This window comes from Curcuma longa, chromosome 10 (assembly GCF_044706935.1).
Source record: "Curcuma longa cultivar G26 ecotype Majalengka, Jawa Barat chromosome 10, ITB_CL_G26_1.1, whole genome shotgun sequence".
NCBI classification, from domain to species: Eukaryota; Viridiplantae; Streptophyta; class Magnoliopsida; order Zingiberales; family Zingiberaceae; genus Curcuma; species Curcuma longa.
This window is the reverse complement of record NC_133870.1, coordinates 11,960,347-11,980,910: the sequence shown is the minus strand read 5'-3', so window position 1 is coordinate 11,980,910 and position 20,564 is coordinate 11,960,347. Positions and strand designations below refer to the sequence as shown.

Sequence of the window (20,564 nt, the reverse complement as noted above, 5' to 3'; positions counted from 1 at the left end):
TTTGCAACGACACTTGCGACAAAAATATAATTCGTCTTAATTTTGTAACAAATTTTGTGACGAAGCCATATTTGTTGCAAATTTTACAACATATAAAATTCGTCGAAAACTTCGTTGCAAATTAATTTTTTATCACAAAATTTGTCGTAAATTTGCGACAAATACTTATTTCGTCGTAATTTTGCGATGAAAACCCATTTCATCGCAATTTTGTGACGAAACAAGGATTCATCACAAATTTGTGATAAAATTCATGATAAAATAATTTCGTCGGCAAATTAATGCATAAAAACTGCTAATATGGGGAAATTTGGCGATGAAACAATGTTTCATCGCCAAATTTCCCCGATACCCGCTCCTTGTCCAAAATTTGACAAAACTTGGGGATGAAACCCAGTTTCGTCGCCAAGTTCGTCACTGATTTGGCGACGAAACAGCGTTTCGACGAAACACCGTTTCATCGCTATTTTGCGACGAAACAGAGTTTCATTGCCAAATCGACGACGAAACGCAGTTTCGTCACAAAATAGCGACGAATCTATTTTGTCACCAAAATTTTCACTTATACCCTAGATCTGGCCCAATTCTCACTGACCCAATCTAGGGTTTTCTCTTCCCCTCCTTTCTCTCGCGCAATCTGTTCACGCCGCTGCCAGAAATAGCCGGAAATCAGCCACAGCTTCTCTCCTTTCTTCAACGAAGGCAGCTCCAAGCTAGGTAAGGGGTTTTCCTCCCTTCTATTCCTTCTCCATCGCGCTGCTCGACGTCGCATAGGCTGAGGAAGAGCCGGCTGTCGCCGCGGGCAGCTGGCCGCGGCGGCCGCTGGCCACGGGTGCCACTGGCCGTGCGGGTGCCGCTGGCCCTCTGGCCGCGGGGCGCCGGCCGTGGGTGCCGCTGGCCGTGGGTGCCGTTGGCTGCGGCGGCTGGTGGTCGCCGACCATGGGTGACGCTGGTCGTGGCGGCTGGTGGCCATTAGGTGCACGAGGCGGTTGTTAGCTGCAGCGACCACTGATTTTTCTAATTTTTGCTTAATTGTTGATTAATTAATTGAATAATTAATTGATTAATTGTTGATTAATTAATACAGATTTTTTAGTTGTTGCTTAACTATATTGAAATAATTAATTTATTAATTAATTTTTAATGTTGTTTGTGCAGGTTTATAATTTACGTGGACGAAATAAATTGGAGAGATACCGACTTGAGGTATATTTATAAGTATAGTTGTTTTAGAAATTTGTTTAATTTTTATTTATAATTGTATTTATTTTAATCTTATTAGTTATTATTCTAATTTAGTTTGACTAACCATAAATTCTAATTTATTAGACTAACCATAAATTCTAAAAATATTAAATCATAAATCGTAAACTCTAAACCCTTAAAAAACTAAATCCTAAATCGTAAACCCTAAATCCTAAACCCTAAACCCTAAACCCCTAAACCCCTAAACCCTAAACCCTAAATACAAAACCCTAAACCCCTAAACCCTAAACCCCTAAATCCTAAACCCTAAACCCTAAACCCTAACCCCTAACCGCTAAACCCTAAACCTTAAACCTAAACCCCTAAACCCTAACCCCCTAAATCCTAAACTCTAAACCCTAAACCCCTAAACCCTAACTCCTAACCCCTAACCGCTAAACCCTAACCCCTAATCCCTAACCACTAAACCCTAAACCCTAAACCCTAAATCCTAAATCCTAAATCCTAAACCCCTAAACCATAAACCCTAAACCCTAAATCCTAACCCTTGATTTGATGGGTGGCTTGATAGAGGACCTTTATTTTGATCTTATGATATTGTTGGAAATCGGGAGGTTGTAGTCTCGGATTTTAGGGAGGAGGAAGGTTGGAACGGAGACATGTTGAGGGCTGTCTTGCCACCCGTGATGGCTAAGGAGGTGGCCGGATGTGTCTTATAGCGGGGAGAAGGTTCTATGATGATTTGGAAGCCATCACCTAAGGGATTATTCTCTATGAAATCTGCATGGAATTATATTCGAGATCATCGTCAGGTGTGGAGCATGGGGGCGACAATATGGAGTAAATTACTGGTTTCTAAAATCTTAATTTTTGATTGGCGATTTCTTTTGAAAAGATTACCAGTGGATTCAATCTTACAGCAAAGGGGTACTGGTTCAACCAAAGTTTGATAGTTCAACCAATGAACCATCAAACTGGTATTCTCATCAGTTCAATCACTGACCCTTTTTCAAAACATTTGTCCTCTCTTATCAATAACAGCAATTCAAAATTTCTTTCCCTCTTAATGAAACCAAAATTGGCAGATCTCAGGAGATTCATAAATACTCTACTTATTCAAACAAATTGTTTATTGTGATAGCACTAAAACCCAGACTAGAAGTCCAGTTACTCCAGGACACAATTAGAATTTAGAAGAAAAAAGGACTACGTTGACATTACATATATATTAGTAAGGATCAAGGTCATAAATTCAGCATCGAACAGTATGAATTTTAATTGTCAAAAAATCGTCAAAGCAAACTTACAGTGCTTAAACGAAAAACAAGTTCAGATTCGTACCTGAAAGTAACTTCAGAAAGACAGCTGCAATAAACGACCTGGGTTTGGCTGCAGTCATTACAAAAGTTAATTAGTGGCCTTGCTAGAATTTTATTGTTTCATAGATAAATAGTCCCATATTTCAACAGATGCTTCTAATCAGTCATCTATAAAGTTCTAGCTCAACTTCATTAGCTTAGCTAAAAAGCAAGTAAACTTATAATAAGATGAAATACAAACCAAGTTGAAGATCAAGCATTTGTATGAGCATGAATGTGATATTAACACCAGCTACTGCAAAAGGGTATTCCCATAGTGCTCGTTCTCCATTCTGTTTTTGGAGAAGATCTTGAAAGGATGCCTGCAAGTATAATTTTTCATGATCAGTTTTCATTCCCTAAAATGTCTTGGAATTCAAACAGAGCTCTTTCCTAGACTGTAATTACTCAAACATATCCTGCCAGATAAAGGCCTACATGGGTTTTCACTCACAAAAGTCTCAGAACTAGAACATAAGAAAAATAACCATAACTGTAAATGACTATGCAAAAGAAATTCTAGCAAATAATCAAAAGGAAACCCATTTTTACCAAAGATATCAAGTAGGTGTCCCTTTTTTCAAAACCATTAAAAAGGGAGTCCCTACTTTTATTGTATGTCTCTTTCATCCCTCCCATTAATTTTTATAATAAATTCAAATTGGAGAAATCCAAATTTTAATTTTGTAAAATCTGAATATATGATATTCAAAATTTTCAAATAAATTGCTATACTTTACTAATCTGAATTTTAATTTTACAAAATCCAAATTTAGTTTCAACATTTTGTAAATATTTTATAAAGCAAAATTTTCCAATAAAATTAGTGAAATCCCAAATCTGATATTATAAAATCTGATTTTTTTTTAAAATCTAAATTTTATGACTTAAGATAGTATAAATATGTACTTAAACGCCCAATACCAATAAATGATTTAGTCAGACAATGCGAGTCAAGCGATATGAAATTATGATAAATATACATATTAAATGAGAAAAAGAAAGATCAAAGAAGACTTGGATAATAATAATAAAATAAGATAATATTTATTTAAATATATATGATAATATAGTAGGGGATAGAATCTAATAGCGTAGGAGGATCCATATATCCGACCCTACTTACTAGGACAAGGCTTGATTGCTATTCTTGTTGTAAAATCCAAATATTATAACACAATTTTACAAAGATTTTATGAAACTAAATTATTATAATATTTTTTATAAATAAAACAATTCTATAAAATCCAAGTAACTTGAGATTTATATATATACTTTTTAAATCTTATAAGATAAATAATTTTTTTAAAATTATTTTAATTGAAATTTAAGGCATAATATGTTGTCCAAATGGACCCGTGCTTTGAAAATGCTAAATTGATGCCTATGGATAATTCTGTATCGCCAAGAATGTAGGAATTCCTGGATTGAATTCTCCATATGACTGCACAGAGTAGTTTCTGTCAACGAGCTTCTCTCAGTACTTCAATTTAAAGAAAACTAAGTCTTACCTAGACTTTCCCTCAGCAAGATTAGTCAGAAGAGTACAAACAAGATCACCATGCAGATAAACCTTAAATGGTTCTAGTTACAAGAAATCTTGTCTTCATACTAGAATACTAGGGCAACTCAAGATTCTTCACAGCTGCTTACTTACCATGAAGATCTATACCAACGTGAATTTTTAGTTTTAAGTAACACGGAGTACAAATGAACAAGACTCTTATGAGAGTTGTGGTTGAACCAGGATACAGAAAGAGCAAATCTGAGTAATGTTTAAGCCTTAAAGTCAAAAGCATTGACAGTCATGAAGTCTGTTGTAAGTAAAACAGTTATAAACAGAATGATGTTTATATGGATGACCAATTAGTTTTGTAACCAAGGAGGGAAGCACATCAAATTAATTTTCATGTGAGGTGAGCCACAAAAGTTAGATCTGATTGATCCAGCTAAGGAAGAGAGATTGAGTTTTGGAAGGTTTGTGGAGCAGGAAGCTCTGAAGAGAGAGTAGGAATCTGAAATTTGGTAGTAAAACAGTGTGCAAAGACTGTAGAAGCTTAAGTATCACACCTAAGTGTTCTTAGGCATCATAACTTAGGGAGATTACATCACACAACTTAAGAAAATTCTCAAGAACTCAATTTCTAAAACATCGGAATTGCTGGGAATTGTTGGACTTTATAGTTGACTCTTCCAAAATTTGATTTACAAGCCTTGGAACTAAACTTTATATCATTTCCCAAATATGCTTATCATTTTCCAAAGAGTGACGAATTAAAAATTGGGCCTTAGAATCTTTATTCTTGTGTTTCTATAGGAGATTGTCACTTGTCTTCATCAGCTCTCCAGGTAAGAAAAACTCGTCCCTAGCAAATTAAAAGCATGCAATCTTTCATAAAAATTCAGCATCAGTAATCCATGCATATTCAGAAAGGGAATGCCTTCCATTTGACAATATACTTTTAATAACCACCTCACTTTTCTAGCATCTTCAATTTCTTCTCTCAATATTTGAATTGATGGTAGACGAGCATTTGATTCATTACTTGCCATTACGTCTTTATGTTTAAAGTATATGGTAAGATCCTCAATGTTGAAGATGTTGCTAATACCTATGTGTGTTGGTACATTAAGGAAATAAGCATTAAAGTTTATTTTCTTTAGAATTTTATAAAGACCAACATTCGTTGAATGAAATTTCTTATAAACCCTTTTTAGATATCGTTCTAGCCTTATACAAACCATACATATCATCTTCCTCAAATTCAAAAAACTTTCTTCCTTCAAATCAGCATGCATTCAACATGTCTCTTATATCTTTCATTGCTTAGAGTAATTTTTCATCTCACATCATCATCTATGTATTGTACGTGCTTGCTTGTCAGGACAGCACTTGGTTTTGCGTCCAATGGTAAATGAACCAAATCGATTGACTTTCTAAGAAGCATACCCAAACTTCTATTGACTACCTCTATCTTATGTTTGAGAGTGGAAAAAGAGAAAAACTTCAACTTTATATTCATCAATTTCCATCAGTTTCATCAGAAGTAGCTTGTAGACTTCACATCTTGATCATAAACAATTGTTAATGGCAGACCATAAAAACGAACAACTTCCTTGAAGAAAAGTTTAGCAATGTGGACAACATCTGAAGTTTTTGAGCATGGGATAAAGTATATCATTTTTGAAAAATGATCCACCATCACAAATATAAAGTAATGCCCTCTAATGGTTTTAGGCAAACTAAGCACGAAATCCATGCTTAGATCTGCCAAGGTTTGTGTGGCACAACTAGTGGCATATATATACCTCTATTTTTCCCTCTTCCTCTGGATAAGTGACATATGTGACACCAAAAAACAATGTTGGTCACATCTTTCCTAAGACAAGGCCAATAGAAATGGTCTTCAACCATTGAGTCTTATACCTACCAAAATGACTTGTTGCCCCTCCATCTTGTAACTCTCATATCATTTGTTCACGAAGAGAAGTATTCAACAAAGAAAATTCTCAGAGTTAATCATTATGCACGAAAAATTTAGGAGTTTCCCATTCTGTCCAACAAACAAAAAGGAAGATATACATGAGAAAAACAATATAAAATATTCTTTAGAATCTTGATATATATGACCGATATATATGACATATCAAAATCTCATTCAAATCTTGATAATAAGACATATAAATAATATTTGAAATATTTATCTAACATTCTCCCACTTAGTTGATATATCACAATAAGAAATGGAATAAATGAATCATGGAAACAAGTCTTCTAAAGCGAGTATTATCTTTCTTGTATTACTCTATATTGTGTTTCTTAAACAATATTCTTAATGAATGAACCCTATGTTCATCCAAAGTCCAGTGATATTTCTGCGAAAAAAAGAATGTGTACACAAATAAAACAAAAATAAGAAAGTTTCTTAACATAGAGTTTCCAAAAGAGCATCTATACGACAAAAATCAAACAAAGAAACCAAGTTCCATTCACATGATGCTTAAACTTTAATGATGGTTATGCCCTCTGTTAAAGGATCGACTATCATCAATTCAGTGCAAATTTATTCAATAACCACTAGTTTTTCTTGAAATGTTCTTCTTATTGCTAAATATTTAATTTGAATGTGTTTGCAATTCCTTCCACTTATGTCATTCTTAGCCATAAAGAATGCTACTAAATTATCACAAAATATCCTCAATGGCTTAAGATGAATTATCACAAAATATCCTCAATGGCTTAAGATAGAGTCTACAACTCTAAGACTAGAAATGTCACTCCTTAACCATACACCATGAGATGTAACCTTAAAATAAGCCACAAACTCAACATGCATAGTGGATGTAACAGTGTGCTTCATACTTTTCCAAAATACAGCTTCTCTAGCTAACAAAATATATATCCAGATGTTAATTTCAAAGAATCAACATAGCCAGCAAAGTTTGTAATGGAGTAGCTTACTACTTCCAAATATTGAATATGTTTGTACATAAACATGTAGTTTTTGAGAAGGTTCAAAACCTTGAGTCATGCCGAAGTTTCGATCTTTGACTGAAATGATGCATGTTTTGGATTGGAGCTGAAGAAGGAAGAAGATGAAGAGTAGAAAGGAGTTTGTACCAAGCAAGTTTTAAATCTTATACTATGCCGGACAAAACGGTGGAAACATATTATTTCAATAACTTACCAAAATTCGATATCACTCAACACATCCTTTGCTTCATCTTCTTCTTCCTTCAACCTCTAAACTATTACCAACACCATACATTAGAGCGTCGACACGATACTGAAATAGTATCTTTCAGGTCAAAGACCAAAACTACGGCACGACTTGAGATTTTAAACCTTAATGCCGAGTTGCATTGAGTTTCGATAATTTAACAGAACAATAGATTTCGACCGTTTCGTCCAACACGGTACGAGATTTCAAACTATAGTTTTTGGTGTCTTAAAGGTATCTTATTACTTTCTTTATAGTTTTCCAGTGGTGCTTCTCAAGATTACTTTGATATTGTCCTAACATTCTAATTACAAATGCAATGCCTCGTCTTGTGCAGACTTGCACACATATTAGATTTCCAACAGTTGAAACATATGGAATGTTCTTCATTTCTTCCCTCTTAAAGTCATTCTTTAGACATTGACTTACACTAAATTTATTAGCTTTTATGATAGGAGCTACACTTGGTACAAAATCCTTCATTCTAAATCTCTTCAAAACATTATGGCAAAAATTAAAAGAGCATTCTTTTTTATCTATATCATCAAAAGGGTGCTCCTATTTTAAAAATTATTAAAAGAGTGTCCCACTTATAATTTTCTATCCAAAATACTCCTTTGTGCTCCACTCGTCTTGGAGCTACACCACCTTGGATTTGCTTAGTACAAAGCAATTCCAAGGTGGTGTTATTTTGACCAAAATTGGGTCAAAATAGCTTCGAGATGGAAGATGGAACTGCTTTGTATAAAGTAGGTGGTGTTATTTTGACTAAAATTGAATCAAAACAGCTCTAAGATAAAACTATTTGATTAAAGCAGGTGGTGATATTTTGACCAAAATTGAGTCAAACCATCTCTAAGATGGAACTGCCTTAGGCTAGTTTTGAAGATGGAGTTGCTTTGGTCAAAACAACTCCAAGGTAGAGTTGCTTTGGTTTAGCCAAAACAACTCCAAGTTAGAATTGCTTTGGACCAAGCAGGTGGAGCAGCTTCGGTCAAAGCATCTCCAAGGTAGAGCAGTTTTGACTAAAGCAAATACAAGGTGGTGTGGTTTTAGTCAAAATAGTTTCAAGGTGGATCATGTAGGGTTATTTTAGATAGAAATTTATAGGTGGCGCACATTTTGATATTTTCTCAAATGGGGTGCTCTTTTGATGATAATGATAATAAGAGACGTCTTTTTAATTTTCTACCAAACTTTTAATATAGGTTACTTGACACAATCTTAAGATACCTTGATGTCTATCTTTATGAATTTTAATACCAATAACATAAGATGCATCATCCACATCTTTCATATCAAAGTTTTTAGAGAATAATTGTTTCACCTCATATGGTGTACTCTTATGATTGGCGTAAGTAAAAATGTCACCTTGATATAAGATAAGAAAAGTTTACTCTCATTAACTATCATATACATTGATCATAATGTTTTCTACAAAATTGAATGAAGAGACAACATTAAGGAACTTTAGATATCACGTGACAAACCAAATGCACACCATTACTAGAAAAGAACCTTTGGTTAATTTCATGTAAATCTCATCTTCTAGTACTCCCCTAAGAAAGGTTGCTTAACATTCATTTGTTGCAACTCCAAATCAAATAGTACAACTAATGCCATGATGATACTTAAAGAATCTTTCTTAGATATCACGTGACAAACCAAATGCTCACCATTACTTGAAAAGAACCTTTGGTTAATTTCATGTAAATCTCATCTTCTAGTACTCCCCTAAGAAAGGTTGCTTTAACATTCATTTGTTGCAACTCCAAATCAAATAGTACAACTAATGCCATGATGATACTAAAAGAATCTTTCTTAGATACAGGAGAACTAATTCCTACTTAGTGGATTCTTTCCTTTTGGCCTTATATCTTTTTGTGTTACCTTGTGAATCTTTCTTAACTTTATATACCCATTTACACCCAAAGGCTTTTACATCATGAGGCAACTCTACAAGATCCCAAACGTCGTTTGATGTCATAGAATTCATCTCATTTGTCATGATATCATACTAATGTTTTTTTCTTTGCAACTCATATCTTGTAAAAACTTTGAGAATCACTTCCAGTGCCTATCACGCAGTCCGACTCTTGTAGATACACTATGTAGTCACTAAGAGTAGATCTTCGTAATGTTGTCTAACCATTTTCTAGAGTATCATGTTCAACTAGTTGTTCAAGAATTTCTTGAACACCTTGGTCTATAGGGTTGTCTTCGGCATTTTGTGGATATTCAGTGAATGTCTAGCACTTATTTGGACTTAAGGGGTGCTATGAATGACAAAATTTATCTCTTGTTAGCTTCAGCTCAAATACCAAATATGATGTAGCACAAGAAGAGAGATCGAGTGTTGGAAGGTTTGTAGAGTAGAAATCTAAAGAAAGACTACGAATCTGAAATTAGATGTAAAGAAGTGTAGAAACATTTTATAAAATTAGGTATTACACCTAAGGACCGTAGGGAGATTGCATCAGGACAATCTAAGAAAATTTTCAAAAACTTAATTTCTATTCCATGTTCTAGCATATAACATATATATTTATACTAATAGATGGATTTTTCAAACACAAAAAACTCATAAAGACTCACATATGAAAAATAAAGTATTCATAAAGACTCGCATAGAAAATATAACGATTCATAAAAACTCTTAATTGACGCTTCAATTTTCCAAGCATTAGAAATTGAAATACATAGGAATTGCTGGGAATTACTGCACTTTATAGTTGACTCTTCCAAACTTTAACTTTCAAGCCTTGGAATATGGAACTTTATATCATTTCTCAAATAGGCTCACCATTTTTTAAAGTATGCCAAATTAAAATTTGAACTTTAGAATCTTTATTTACTTCTATAGGAGATCGCTACTTATATCCATCACTGATTCATACTCTTGAAAATATTGGTCAAATATAAACTGTCTTCAATCATACTTTATTAATTAGCAGTAAAACTATAACTTACTGGATAGTTTCTGGCAAAGAAAAGCATGTTTTCCACGGATATGAAACCGCCACCCCTACATCAACAAAAACAAAAGCAAAAATAAAAGATAGCTTCAGAATCATACAAATACAGAGGAATTAAATGCAGCCTAGCAAAATTCCTTTAGTGAACAAAAGTGTTAATACCTAAAATCTGTGGAAGGATCTTTTCCTTGCCATCCCATATCCTTCCACTGTTCAGATATTAAACCAAGGAGTTCAACACCAGGATAAGCAGCACACCATAGGGCCCTCAATGGTTCCTAGAAAATTTCAGTGACTTGGATAGAATACTATCAGGAAATTCTACAAATATATCAATGCATTTAGGTTCAACTAAGAGAAATTATCGCTGTTAATTGCAATTCTAGATTAAGACTAAAGTACAAACTTACAAAGTAAATGATTAGCACTTCATTCTTTTTTTCCAAAGAACTACAATGACTGCCAAAAACAATCAGCTCAAAAAAAAAAACCCCACTGAAGTGTATCCGAAGTAGCAGATCTTAAATTTCGAACTTTCTAGATCATTGAGAATCGCTTCAATTACTTACGATCATTGTCAGTAGGAAAAATAGTGACCATAGTAACACCGAATTCCAATTGAGATACAAACAAAGTGAAACATTGTCTTTCTAAGTTAAATACCTGATGCTCTTTCTTCGTACTATCATAAACAACAGCAATCCGTCTTTGTAGCCTATGCAAACATTCCTCCTGCATGTGTGAATAATCATTAGTTCATGGCCTTCATTCATCTTTCGAATATCAGAAAGCAAGATCTTATACTATTAAGAGATGTTATTGATGCAATATTTGTCTGCAGAATAAGGATAGGAAACCTACACCATGGAGTGGAAGAGGATGAAAGTTTATCACAAAAGAAAATTAGCATCACACAGTATTGTCAAGCATAGACAATCTAGTAGACACTGGAGAAAGCTTACCAAAATAATGAAAAAAAACTAGCATTTCCAAGATATCTCAATTCCAAAAGCAGAGTCGATAAAAAGCATACCTACAATACCTTTTTGTATGCAATATATCTCAATTCCAAAAGCAGAGTCTAAAAGAATACATAACCTAAACACATTTACAGGGGTTATCACCACCACCCTTGTCATCCATGCTATTATTCACACAAAATTGTAAGGGATACATTTGTTATGTATATCAAGATAACCAACAATATCTTTCTTCTAGCATCTATACTATCAGCACAACCATCTAAGGCATTTAACTGAGGGACGTTACATCAGAAAGCAAATAAGACAACAATTGATGTAACTAAGAGAATACCTGAGAAGAAGTAAGATCAAATATTAAGTGAGCCTCAGTTTTTATTCCCTGGGCACAAACACATGAAATTCCTCTTCCAATCCATGCAGTTGATCCTGTGACAGGTTCCACAGACAGCTAATAAACAGAATGAACACTAACACAAGAAGAGAGACAAAAGCTTGTGCACATATTTAGGCAATGCTAGAGAACAAAGTTCATAGTATCATCAAAGTTACATTCAGAAAAAGAACAAAAACAAGAAGAGAGACTAAAGCCTGTGCACATTTAAGCAAAACCAGAGAACAAAATTCATAGCATCATCAAAGTTTATAGTACAATTCTGTGCAAGGTTTTTGTCTCATAATTGAACAAAACAATTTTAGTATGTACCATGTTGTCACTCGACAGACTTCCACACATGCTAAAGTATGCCAAGATAAATTCTAAAGAATTTTACTCATTTACGTCCCCCCTCTTCCAAGTTCATCACAAGGGAAACAAAACCCTAAAGGAATGGGTAATAAAGCAACTTTGCTGCCTACCACTACCAACTCACCACCTCCCCAAATTAAGTTGGTACTTGCTAATGCACCAGGAGTTGTTATGCCAGGTGCTAAAGCATGGATGTTTTGTACCCATTGAGCAAGGATAGGTTGTAATTATATAATGGTATCTGAAAACATATCTTGTGGACACCCTAAAGCACCCATGGTATCATTATGAATATGCAAGCCAAAACTATGATAACCTAAAAATATACATACCCAATTAAGATGTGATATGATTGCATCGTGGTGTCTAATGACATGATCTAATAGATCGTTGTATTGAGTAATTGGATCATAGTTTCTTACCATAAAATTTGTTGCATGTACAACAACACCAATTATAAGAAACCCACTGATCCACATGTGATGGGTGAACAACGAAATAGTCAATAGCTAGGTATGGATAGGGAGGCATGGAATACATATGGTGAGCTACGACAATGATTAAAGAACCTAACATAGCGAGGTTAAGAGATAATTGAGAATGCCATGATGTTCTTAGGATTTCATAGAGGGCCATGTAAATGGACCTTTATGAACCTCTAAAATGTCTTTAAGTTCATGACCAATGCCCCAGTTACTTCTATACATATGAAATGCGATCAAGAAAAAAATAGCAATAACTAAATGATAATGTGCTATATCAGTCAACCATAGACCCAAAGATTGAAATTTCGAGCCGTATCGGACGATATGGGCGAAAAATTTCGTTCCGTCGAGGCACCGGCACCGGCACAGAAATTCCGATCGTGGAACGCCTCCGAAGGCGTCGCCCGGGCTCGGCGACGCCATCGGAGGCGCTGCCCGGGACCAGCGACACTGCCGGAGGCGCCGCCCAGGCTCGGCGACGCTCCGCGCGCAGGCCGCATGTACCAATCGCGAGCCGCGATTTTTCTTTTTTCTTTTTTTTTAAACTTAAGGTTTAATTAGATTTTAATAATCAATTCTTAGCTATAGTTCAGAGTTATAGTTTGGGATAATTTAAATAGGTTGTATTCAAACCTATAAAATTATCAAAAAAATTTATTTTTTATTTTTAAATATTTAGATTAATTTTTTTATTTTAATTAATATATTTTATGTTTTAAAAATACCGAAACTATACCAGCACGGTACGATACGGTACCGAAACTATATCGTTCCGGTCTGGAACCGAAACTTCGGCACGGCTCGATATTTTAAACCTTGCATAGACCACTTGTTAATGGGTCTAATCCTCCATGAGAAGTCAGAAATTCTGTGTATTTTGACCAATTCAAGGTGAAAAAGGGATTGCTCCCTCAACAAAACTAGGATAAAGTTGAGCCAAAAGATTTTGATTTAAGATATATCAGGAGGAAGTGGTATTTCTTTAGGATCAACCCCAACATCGAGAAATTGGTTAATCAGTAAAGATACATGGATTTAGTATCCCGTCCAAGAAAAAGACCGAAGTCCTAATAACCCCGCTAGGTGGTGATTCAACATGGATTCCACATCTTGGAACTAAGCCAATTTTGGAGTGGTTTTATGATAATGGAACCAACTAGCAAAAAACCTTAACGATGCAAAAGATCAATGCCCAAATGGTGGTATAATAAAGTTGTACAACATAAAATGAATAAAAGTCAAATAAATGTGCTCAAGAAAATTACCAAGTTCATGAATACAAACATAAAATGAGTATGTGATGAAAATAAAGGATTAATTAATTAATCTATCGCCATGTTTAAAATTTTTCATATCTAGCATAATGTACTCTTTTTGCTTCAAATATAGCACATTAAATTACTCTATTTCCGACTATAAAATGTTGAGGTGGTGTTTAACATGGCATTATGCCATGTCATTAAATAAATTGTGTGGGTGTCAAAAAATCATATCTAAAAATTTAAAAGTGAATTTTTTTAGGTAATTTGATCTAGAACAACCTGAATCTAGAATGAGTTCATGTTTCCATTATCCACGCTAGTATGCACGCAATCAACTTGTTGACATGAAATAATGACACATGAACACCATATTATTATTTTAATAGTAGTGAGATAAAACTTAATGTGTAATATACTGGAAAAAAGAATACATGGTAGATATGAAAAAAAATTAATGTTGTGTTAGATTTAAAATAATGAATAAAGATTGTGCTAGATTAAATAATTAAAATAAAATACACTTTAGTTAAGTGACCATTGGATAAAATGGATATATCTTCCTCTTCTTCTCTCTTCTTACAATGGCTTTTTATAGGGTAAGTAACGCCGGACAGAATAACGATTATTCTAGAAGTGGAATTTTAGAGAGCAATTTTAAAGAAGACAAGAAATCGCTAACACGCAGAGACGTTGTCTCTAGGTTTAGCCGAAAAATATTTGATTCAAAACAAAAGATAATGCTCTAACATCAACTAAATTATTATTTAAATAGACCAAAAATCCTAAGATGCAAAAACACGTAAAATAATCCTAAAACAATAATAAAAATTATTCAGAGCCTCCGAAAGGTCTTAAATAACATTTTTTGGGCCCGAGATGGGGGGTTATGAGTTACACTCGGTAACAAATTGTAGAGCTTTGATTTAACTAGTTGTAACTCCCGTGGTTCACCTCGAGTAAAAAAGTATGGCCTATGAAAGTTCTAGGCTCATTTGCTCTGCATCCACATACAGGATGGAACATGGTCGTGTCAAATAGCACGGGCTAACTATGTTCCTTGCTTTAATTGCTCCGCATCAAGACGCAACATAGGGCACAACCATGTCAGGTAACACAAGCTCGTCGTATTCCCTACTGGAAGTCTCGATCGCTTTGCGTCAAGGCACGACATGGAACACAACTATGTTAGGCAACATGGGTTGGTTGTGTTCCTTGATGGAAGTCTCGTTTGCTTCTCGTCAAGGCACAGAATATAGCACGGGCATGTTTGAGAGCACAGGCTAGCTGTGTTCCTTACTGGAAGCCTCGGTTGATCCTCGTCAAGGCTTAGAATGGAGTACGAGCATGTCGAGACACGCGAGCTAGCTATATTCCTTGATCCCCCTGCATCAATAAGGCAGAATCAATTAAGTTTTATTCGAAGTTTATTAGGGGTTCCTAGAGGATTAAAAGAGTTAATTTTAAGTTATTAGAAAGAACTAAGACTATTTAGTGGTGAACTAATATGTTGTAATGTTAATTTAATTGCATTTGAATCTAATTTAATTTGATTTGGTGCTAAAATGGCTAACTAAGGTTATATTTGGGTTTGCTTAGGGTTTAGTCTAGACTTGATTTCAACTAAATTTAGAGAAGTTTTGGATAAACTAGGTTAAGCTAGTTCAATTAAATAGATTAGTGGTAAGATTCAATATTCTCAATAGTAAACCTTTAAAATCTCTTTCCCTTCACCATCCCTCTAATGATACATCCTTCCCCACTTTGATTGTTGGCCCTCCTCAATTGTGGATCCTCGCCACTTGTACACCAAGTGTTGCTGCTTGAATGTCTCTCTCACCCAGTGCCTCTCTGATCCTCTGTTGCTTGTGGACTGCAAGGAGTACTAGCTTTGATCCCCTTTCCTTATTCACCAGGTAGTTGTCACTTACATTGATTGTCACTTGTTGCTCAATCGACCACCACAATCTTCCCCATCTATCTTAGTCTCGTCCACATCAAATTCCACCTCCATTATGTTGCACTAAGGAGCAACAACTCCCCCCATCCCTCTCCCTTTCTTATGTCTGTTAAGCAACAAACCTATAGTCCATCTCTCTCCCTCATGCAAATAAAAGTTCCCTCGAACCTTCTTCGTTCCTTTTGTTGCAAAATCGATAATATGAGATCATAACTTTATTGCACTTTTGTGTTTCCATGTGATTTATCATAGTAAAATTGGTACTTCATTGTTCTTCATTTCTAATGGTCCTACATTGAGTGACGATCACCTATGAAAGTGAAAAGTTTCTCTTTCTGCCAAGAATAGTCCTTTCAACTCTATTCAATTAGCTACAATTTATTGATAGATTCAACTTCTCTTTGCATTGAAATGGGTGGGGTCGTACAAGGAGATCATCAAAGGTAAGGAGTATTGGTTTGCCTAGAGGGAAATTCGATGGGTATAAACTATATAAGTGGAGTAGAGAAAACTATGACCAAGTGAATCCTTACTTTTGGTTCATATAGGTTGTTGAGTTGAAAATACTCAATGAATGAGGCTAATTGAGCAGGGTTGATGGTGTGGTAAGTCTCAAGGGCATGTTGATAACTCCTTTGTTCATCTTGCTTATATCATCTTGTTGGTGAATTTCCTTTGTTTATACTTTATACACCACACTATTCGTTATACATGCAGATACCTACGCAGAATATATATGTTCATTTATATGGTGATCAAGGCTTTAACTTTTTAATTGTATTGGAGTTTCAGTGGCTAACTAGAATGATATGTTTTCAATACTATATCTATCATGTTGGTACATTGTTGATACTTATTTAATTAAATTATTAATAATAATGTGATTATTTTACTTAGTATTGTTAGTGCAGGAAGCACTAGCAGATCAAACCAGAGTTTTGATTATGGAACTAGGATCAAATTAAGTATGTGGTTTGGCTAACCAAGTTGAACTGAGCTTATAGGAGACAGGTTAAATCCTAGTGATGCTAGGCATGAAGTCTTGGCAGAGTCAAAGTGCACCAGGTGAAGTCTGGGCTGGTCAGGAGGACCACGCCGCAGCAGAAGTCTGGGCTTGGTCAGGAAGACCAAGTTGCAGCAGAAGACTGAGCTTGGTCAGGAGGACCAAGTTGCAGCGGAAGACTGGGCTGATCAGGAGGATCAGTTGCAGCACAAATCCTGGGGGACAAAGACAGAGCCGAGCACAAGTCCAACAAGTCAGGAGGACTCTGTTGGCAATCAGGTAAATTCTCCCGAGTGGAGTGGGTGAGGACGTGTTCCCGAGCGGAACATTAGGCGTCGGTCTAACCCAGGGTCTCACTGGAGATCCGAAATTAAGACTCGTAGTTGGTTCAGTGAACCAACTTAATCCTTTACATGTTATTTTAGCTAACATCTTTGCAGGAAGGAAAAGTCGGACGAACGCGAACTCCGGACGAAAAGGTAGATTTTCGGGTCTGGAGTCGACTCAGATGGGTTCTGGAGTCGACTCCGTCAGCGCGTCGAGTTATCCTAGAGTCGACTCAGGAATTCGGAAGTTAGCGCGTCGACTTTCCGCCAACTTTTATCTGCCACGCAAGCCTGGAGTCGAAAGCCTCCGAACTCCATTCTCACGACTCCCGAGCCTTCCATCTTCGACGTCGGTGCTGTACCTGCTCCAAGCTACTCAACTTCACACCGAGACACCGAGATCTACTTCCGGGGAGCGACCGAGAAAGCGAAAAGTTCGGTAACAAAGCAAACTCTGTATTTCCATTATTTCAAAACTTGTAATCGGTTTTTACATTATTTTTTCGATACATTTGCTGCCGAAAAGGGGAAAGTGACTTAGTGGATTGCCCAGAGTAAACGGTCCAGGACCGTGGGCCTTGGAGTAGCAGCGTTGCGCTGTAATCCAAGTAAAAACAAAAGTGTCACCTCTTTACTTTGTCTTTTTACGTTTCCGCATCGTTCTCTATATTCGCTTCCGTACTCGCTCTAGTTTTTCGAAAATCGAAAAGCGTGTAACACGCTATTCACCCCCCTCTAGCGTGTTCTAACGATCCTACAATTGGTATCAGAGCGGGGGTTCTTGAAAATAGTGCAACCACTGATTCAAGACTGTTTTTCGATTTTTTTTCAATTTTTTTTCTTCACTTCTCCCACACTACTAATCCAAGACCAAGTCTTGGAACATTTTTTTTCTTTTCTTTCTTGTGTGCTAGACCAATGGCCCACCAAGAAGGCTTCAGCACCGCAAGACCATCTCTCTTATCAGGTGATGACTTTCTATACTGGAAAACCAAAATGGAATGCCACCTGAAGACTCAAATGGAAATGTGGATTATCATCCAGACGGGATTCACAATCCCAACTGGTAGTGATAATCAACCACAATCTTGCGAGCTCTGGGATGCCGCCACGAGGAAGAAAATTTCGGCTTTTGGCTTCCTCGACGCGCTCCTTTCTGCTCGCGAGCAGAGAATTATTTTGGTGCCGACTTTTCTTTTTGCACTCCACATCGCGATCAAGATCCCTCGGTTTCTCTCGCTCGCGCGAAGCTGCGGGTGTAAAGATCGGAACAACAGCGTCGCCTTTCTGCTCCGGTGTCGCGCGTAGCCCGTCGCCGCCTCCCCTCCTCTACGAGTCGCTTCTCACCACTTCGTCTTCTGAGATCCACTCTGGGAGAGTGCCGCCGCCGCCGCCGCTTCTTGTGGATCATCGAAGATGTCGAGCGCCCTTGACATGTCCCTCGACTCAGTGTGGTAATCGCTCCCGCCTCCTCTTCTCAGTTTCAAGGTTTTCTGTGGCATTTTCGGAGGCTCGGTGCACAGCGACGTTGGCCGCCGTCTTCCCCTTCAAACCCTAGCCACGATTTCTTAAAATCGTGGCCTTTCTACTTTGATTTTTTGGTGGCTTTCTGCTCTGTTCTGCTCCGTTGCAGTGGCTAGCTCTGTTCTGATCCACCATTGGTGTCTCCACTCAGCCATTCTCCTCATAGGCTTTGTTAAAATTAGCAATCTGTTTCTTACAGACTTGAACTTCCATCTTTAAAGCACAGACACGAGAGTCAATTGGTACAGTGCACTGCTCGACTATCTGCTTCTGCCTCCCACGAACGACTTCTGGCTGCCATACATTTAGAGCGACTGGCTCTCTCCAAAATTGGTATTCTTCTTTGTCTCACAGCACAAAATTATTTGGCTTCTTTTGTAAATAAAATTTTATGGCTGAGCATAAATCTTCTATCGTAATGGATATGGTACCTGTGGTGTCTAAAATTACGGATTATAAGTTAAATGGCTCAAACTATTTGGATTGGAGTAAAACTGTTCGTCTTTATTTACGAAGTATTGACAAAGATGGACACTTGACTGATGACCCGCCAAAAGATGATTCAAAACAGACATGGCTTAGAGAAGATGCTCGCTTATTCCTTCAGATTCGGAATTATATTGATAATGAGGTAATTGGGTTGATTAATCACTGTGAATTTGTTAAAGAATTGATGGATTATCTGGATTTTTTGTACTCTGGGAAAGGAAATCTCACCCGTATGTATGAGGTTTGTAAAGCTTTTTATCGTGTGGAAAAACAAGATCAACCTCTGATTAATTATTTTATGGCGTTCAAAAAGACATATGAGGAACTTAATATGTTATTACCCTTTAGTCCTGATATAAAGGTTCAACAACGTCAACGAGAGCAGATGGTTATCATGAGTTTCCTTGCTGGTTTATCACCTGACTTTAAATCTGCTAAATCATAAATTCTATCTAGTTCTGAGGTCTCTTCGCTACAAGAAGTATTTAGCCGTATTCTCCGTACAGAAAATACCACATCTGTTCCACCTAGTGGTGCTTTGGTGAGCCGCAATAATAATTACGTATTAAAAAGATCAACTATTCACAATAGAAACAAAGGAGGAGATTCGTAAGCTTTTGAAACTCAGACATCAAATTCTAGTAGTATTGTATGTAACTATTGTCGCAAGCCGGGTCATACAAAGTTTGAGTGCAAAAAGCTTCAGTACAAAAATCAGCAAAAACATCGGGCTCATATTGCATCCACTCATGATACCTCTGATAAATCAGTGCTTGTCTCTGCAGAAGAATTTGCCAAGTTCTCTCAATATCAGGAATCACTTAAGTCTCCATCTTCCTCTATCACTGCTATTGCTGATTCAGGTAATCACAATACTGTTGGGTTGCAAGAATGCAAACATAGTCCCACATCTAAAGCACATGGAAAAGATCATGGGGTTAAAAGGATGGAAAGTATCTCCATTGGCATGAGGCCTTTTGGGGAGAGTCCAAGAACAAAGCCATGAGGGCTTAGGCCCAAAGTGGACAATATCATGCCATTGTGAAGATACGAACATCCTTTTGGACCCGACAAGTGGTATCAGACGAGACCGCTCTCACCGGACTAACCGCCGGATGAGCCATGATCCAGATCTAACCATGTGCTTTTAACCTTAAAAACAAAGGAAGTGGGTGCTCCCATGTCTGAATCAAGAGGGTCAGACACCAAGTGAGAAGTCCTAGTAGGTCGGGTAGACCGAGGGGCAAAAAGTCCTAGTTGCGGCTAGGTGAAAAAGTCCTGGTGGGTCGAGGATTCAGGGGGGATCTATGGTCCTTTGTTTGAGGGGGGGATTGTTGAGTTGCAAGAATGCAAACATAGTCCCACATCTAAAGCACATGGAAAAGATCATGGGGTTAAAAGGATGGAAAGTATCTCCATTGGCATGAGGCCTTTTGGGGAGAGTCCAAGAACAAAACCATGAGGGCTTAGGCCCAAAGTGGACAATATCATGCCATTGTGGAGATACGAACATCCTTTTGGACCCAACAA

At 36.7% G+C, this 20,564-nt stretch overlaps 1 protein-coding gene and 1 pseudogene across 1 annotated transcript in view; both read right to left on the bottom strand.

Moving 5' to 3' along the window:
* Window positions 1-693: 693 nt before the first annotated feature.
* LOC141835643 (uncharacterized) overlaps window positions 694-20,564 on the bottom strand; it is a 28,227-nt gene continuing 8,356 nt past the window's right edge. The window contains exons 3-9 of the mRNA XM_074723018.1: window positions 11,575-11,669; window positions 10,924-10,992; window positions 10,423-10,538; window positions 10,256-10,310; window positions 2,767-2,887; window positions 2,548-2,595; window positions 694-962 (exon numbers count right to left, since the gene is read on the bottom strand). Of these exons, the coding sequence (XP_074579119.1) occupies window positions 694-962; window positions 2,548-2,595; window positions 2,767-2,887; window positions 10,256-10,310; window positions 10,423-10,538; window positions 10,924-10,992; window positions 11,575-11,669 (773 nt within the window). The remainder of the gene's footprint in view (window positions 963-2,547; window positions 2,596-2,766; window positions 2,888-10,255; window positions 10,311-10,422; window positions 10,539-10,923; window positions 10,993-11,574; window positions 11,670-20,564) is intronic.
* LOC141836005 (photosystem I P700 chlorophyll a apoprotein A1-like) lies at window positions 12,018-12,695 on the bottom strand (annotated as a pseudogene).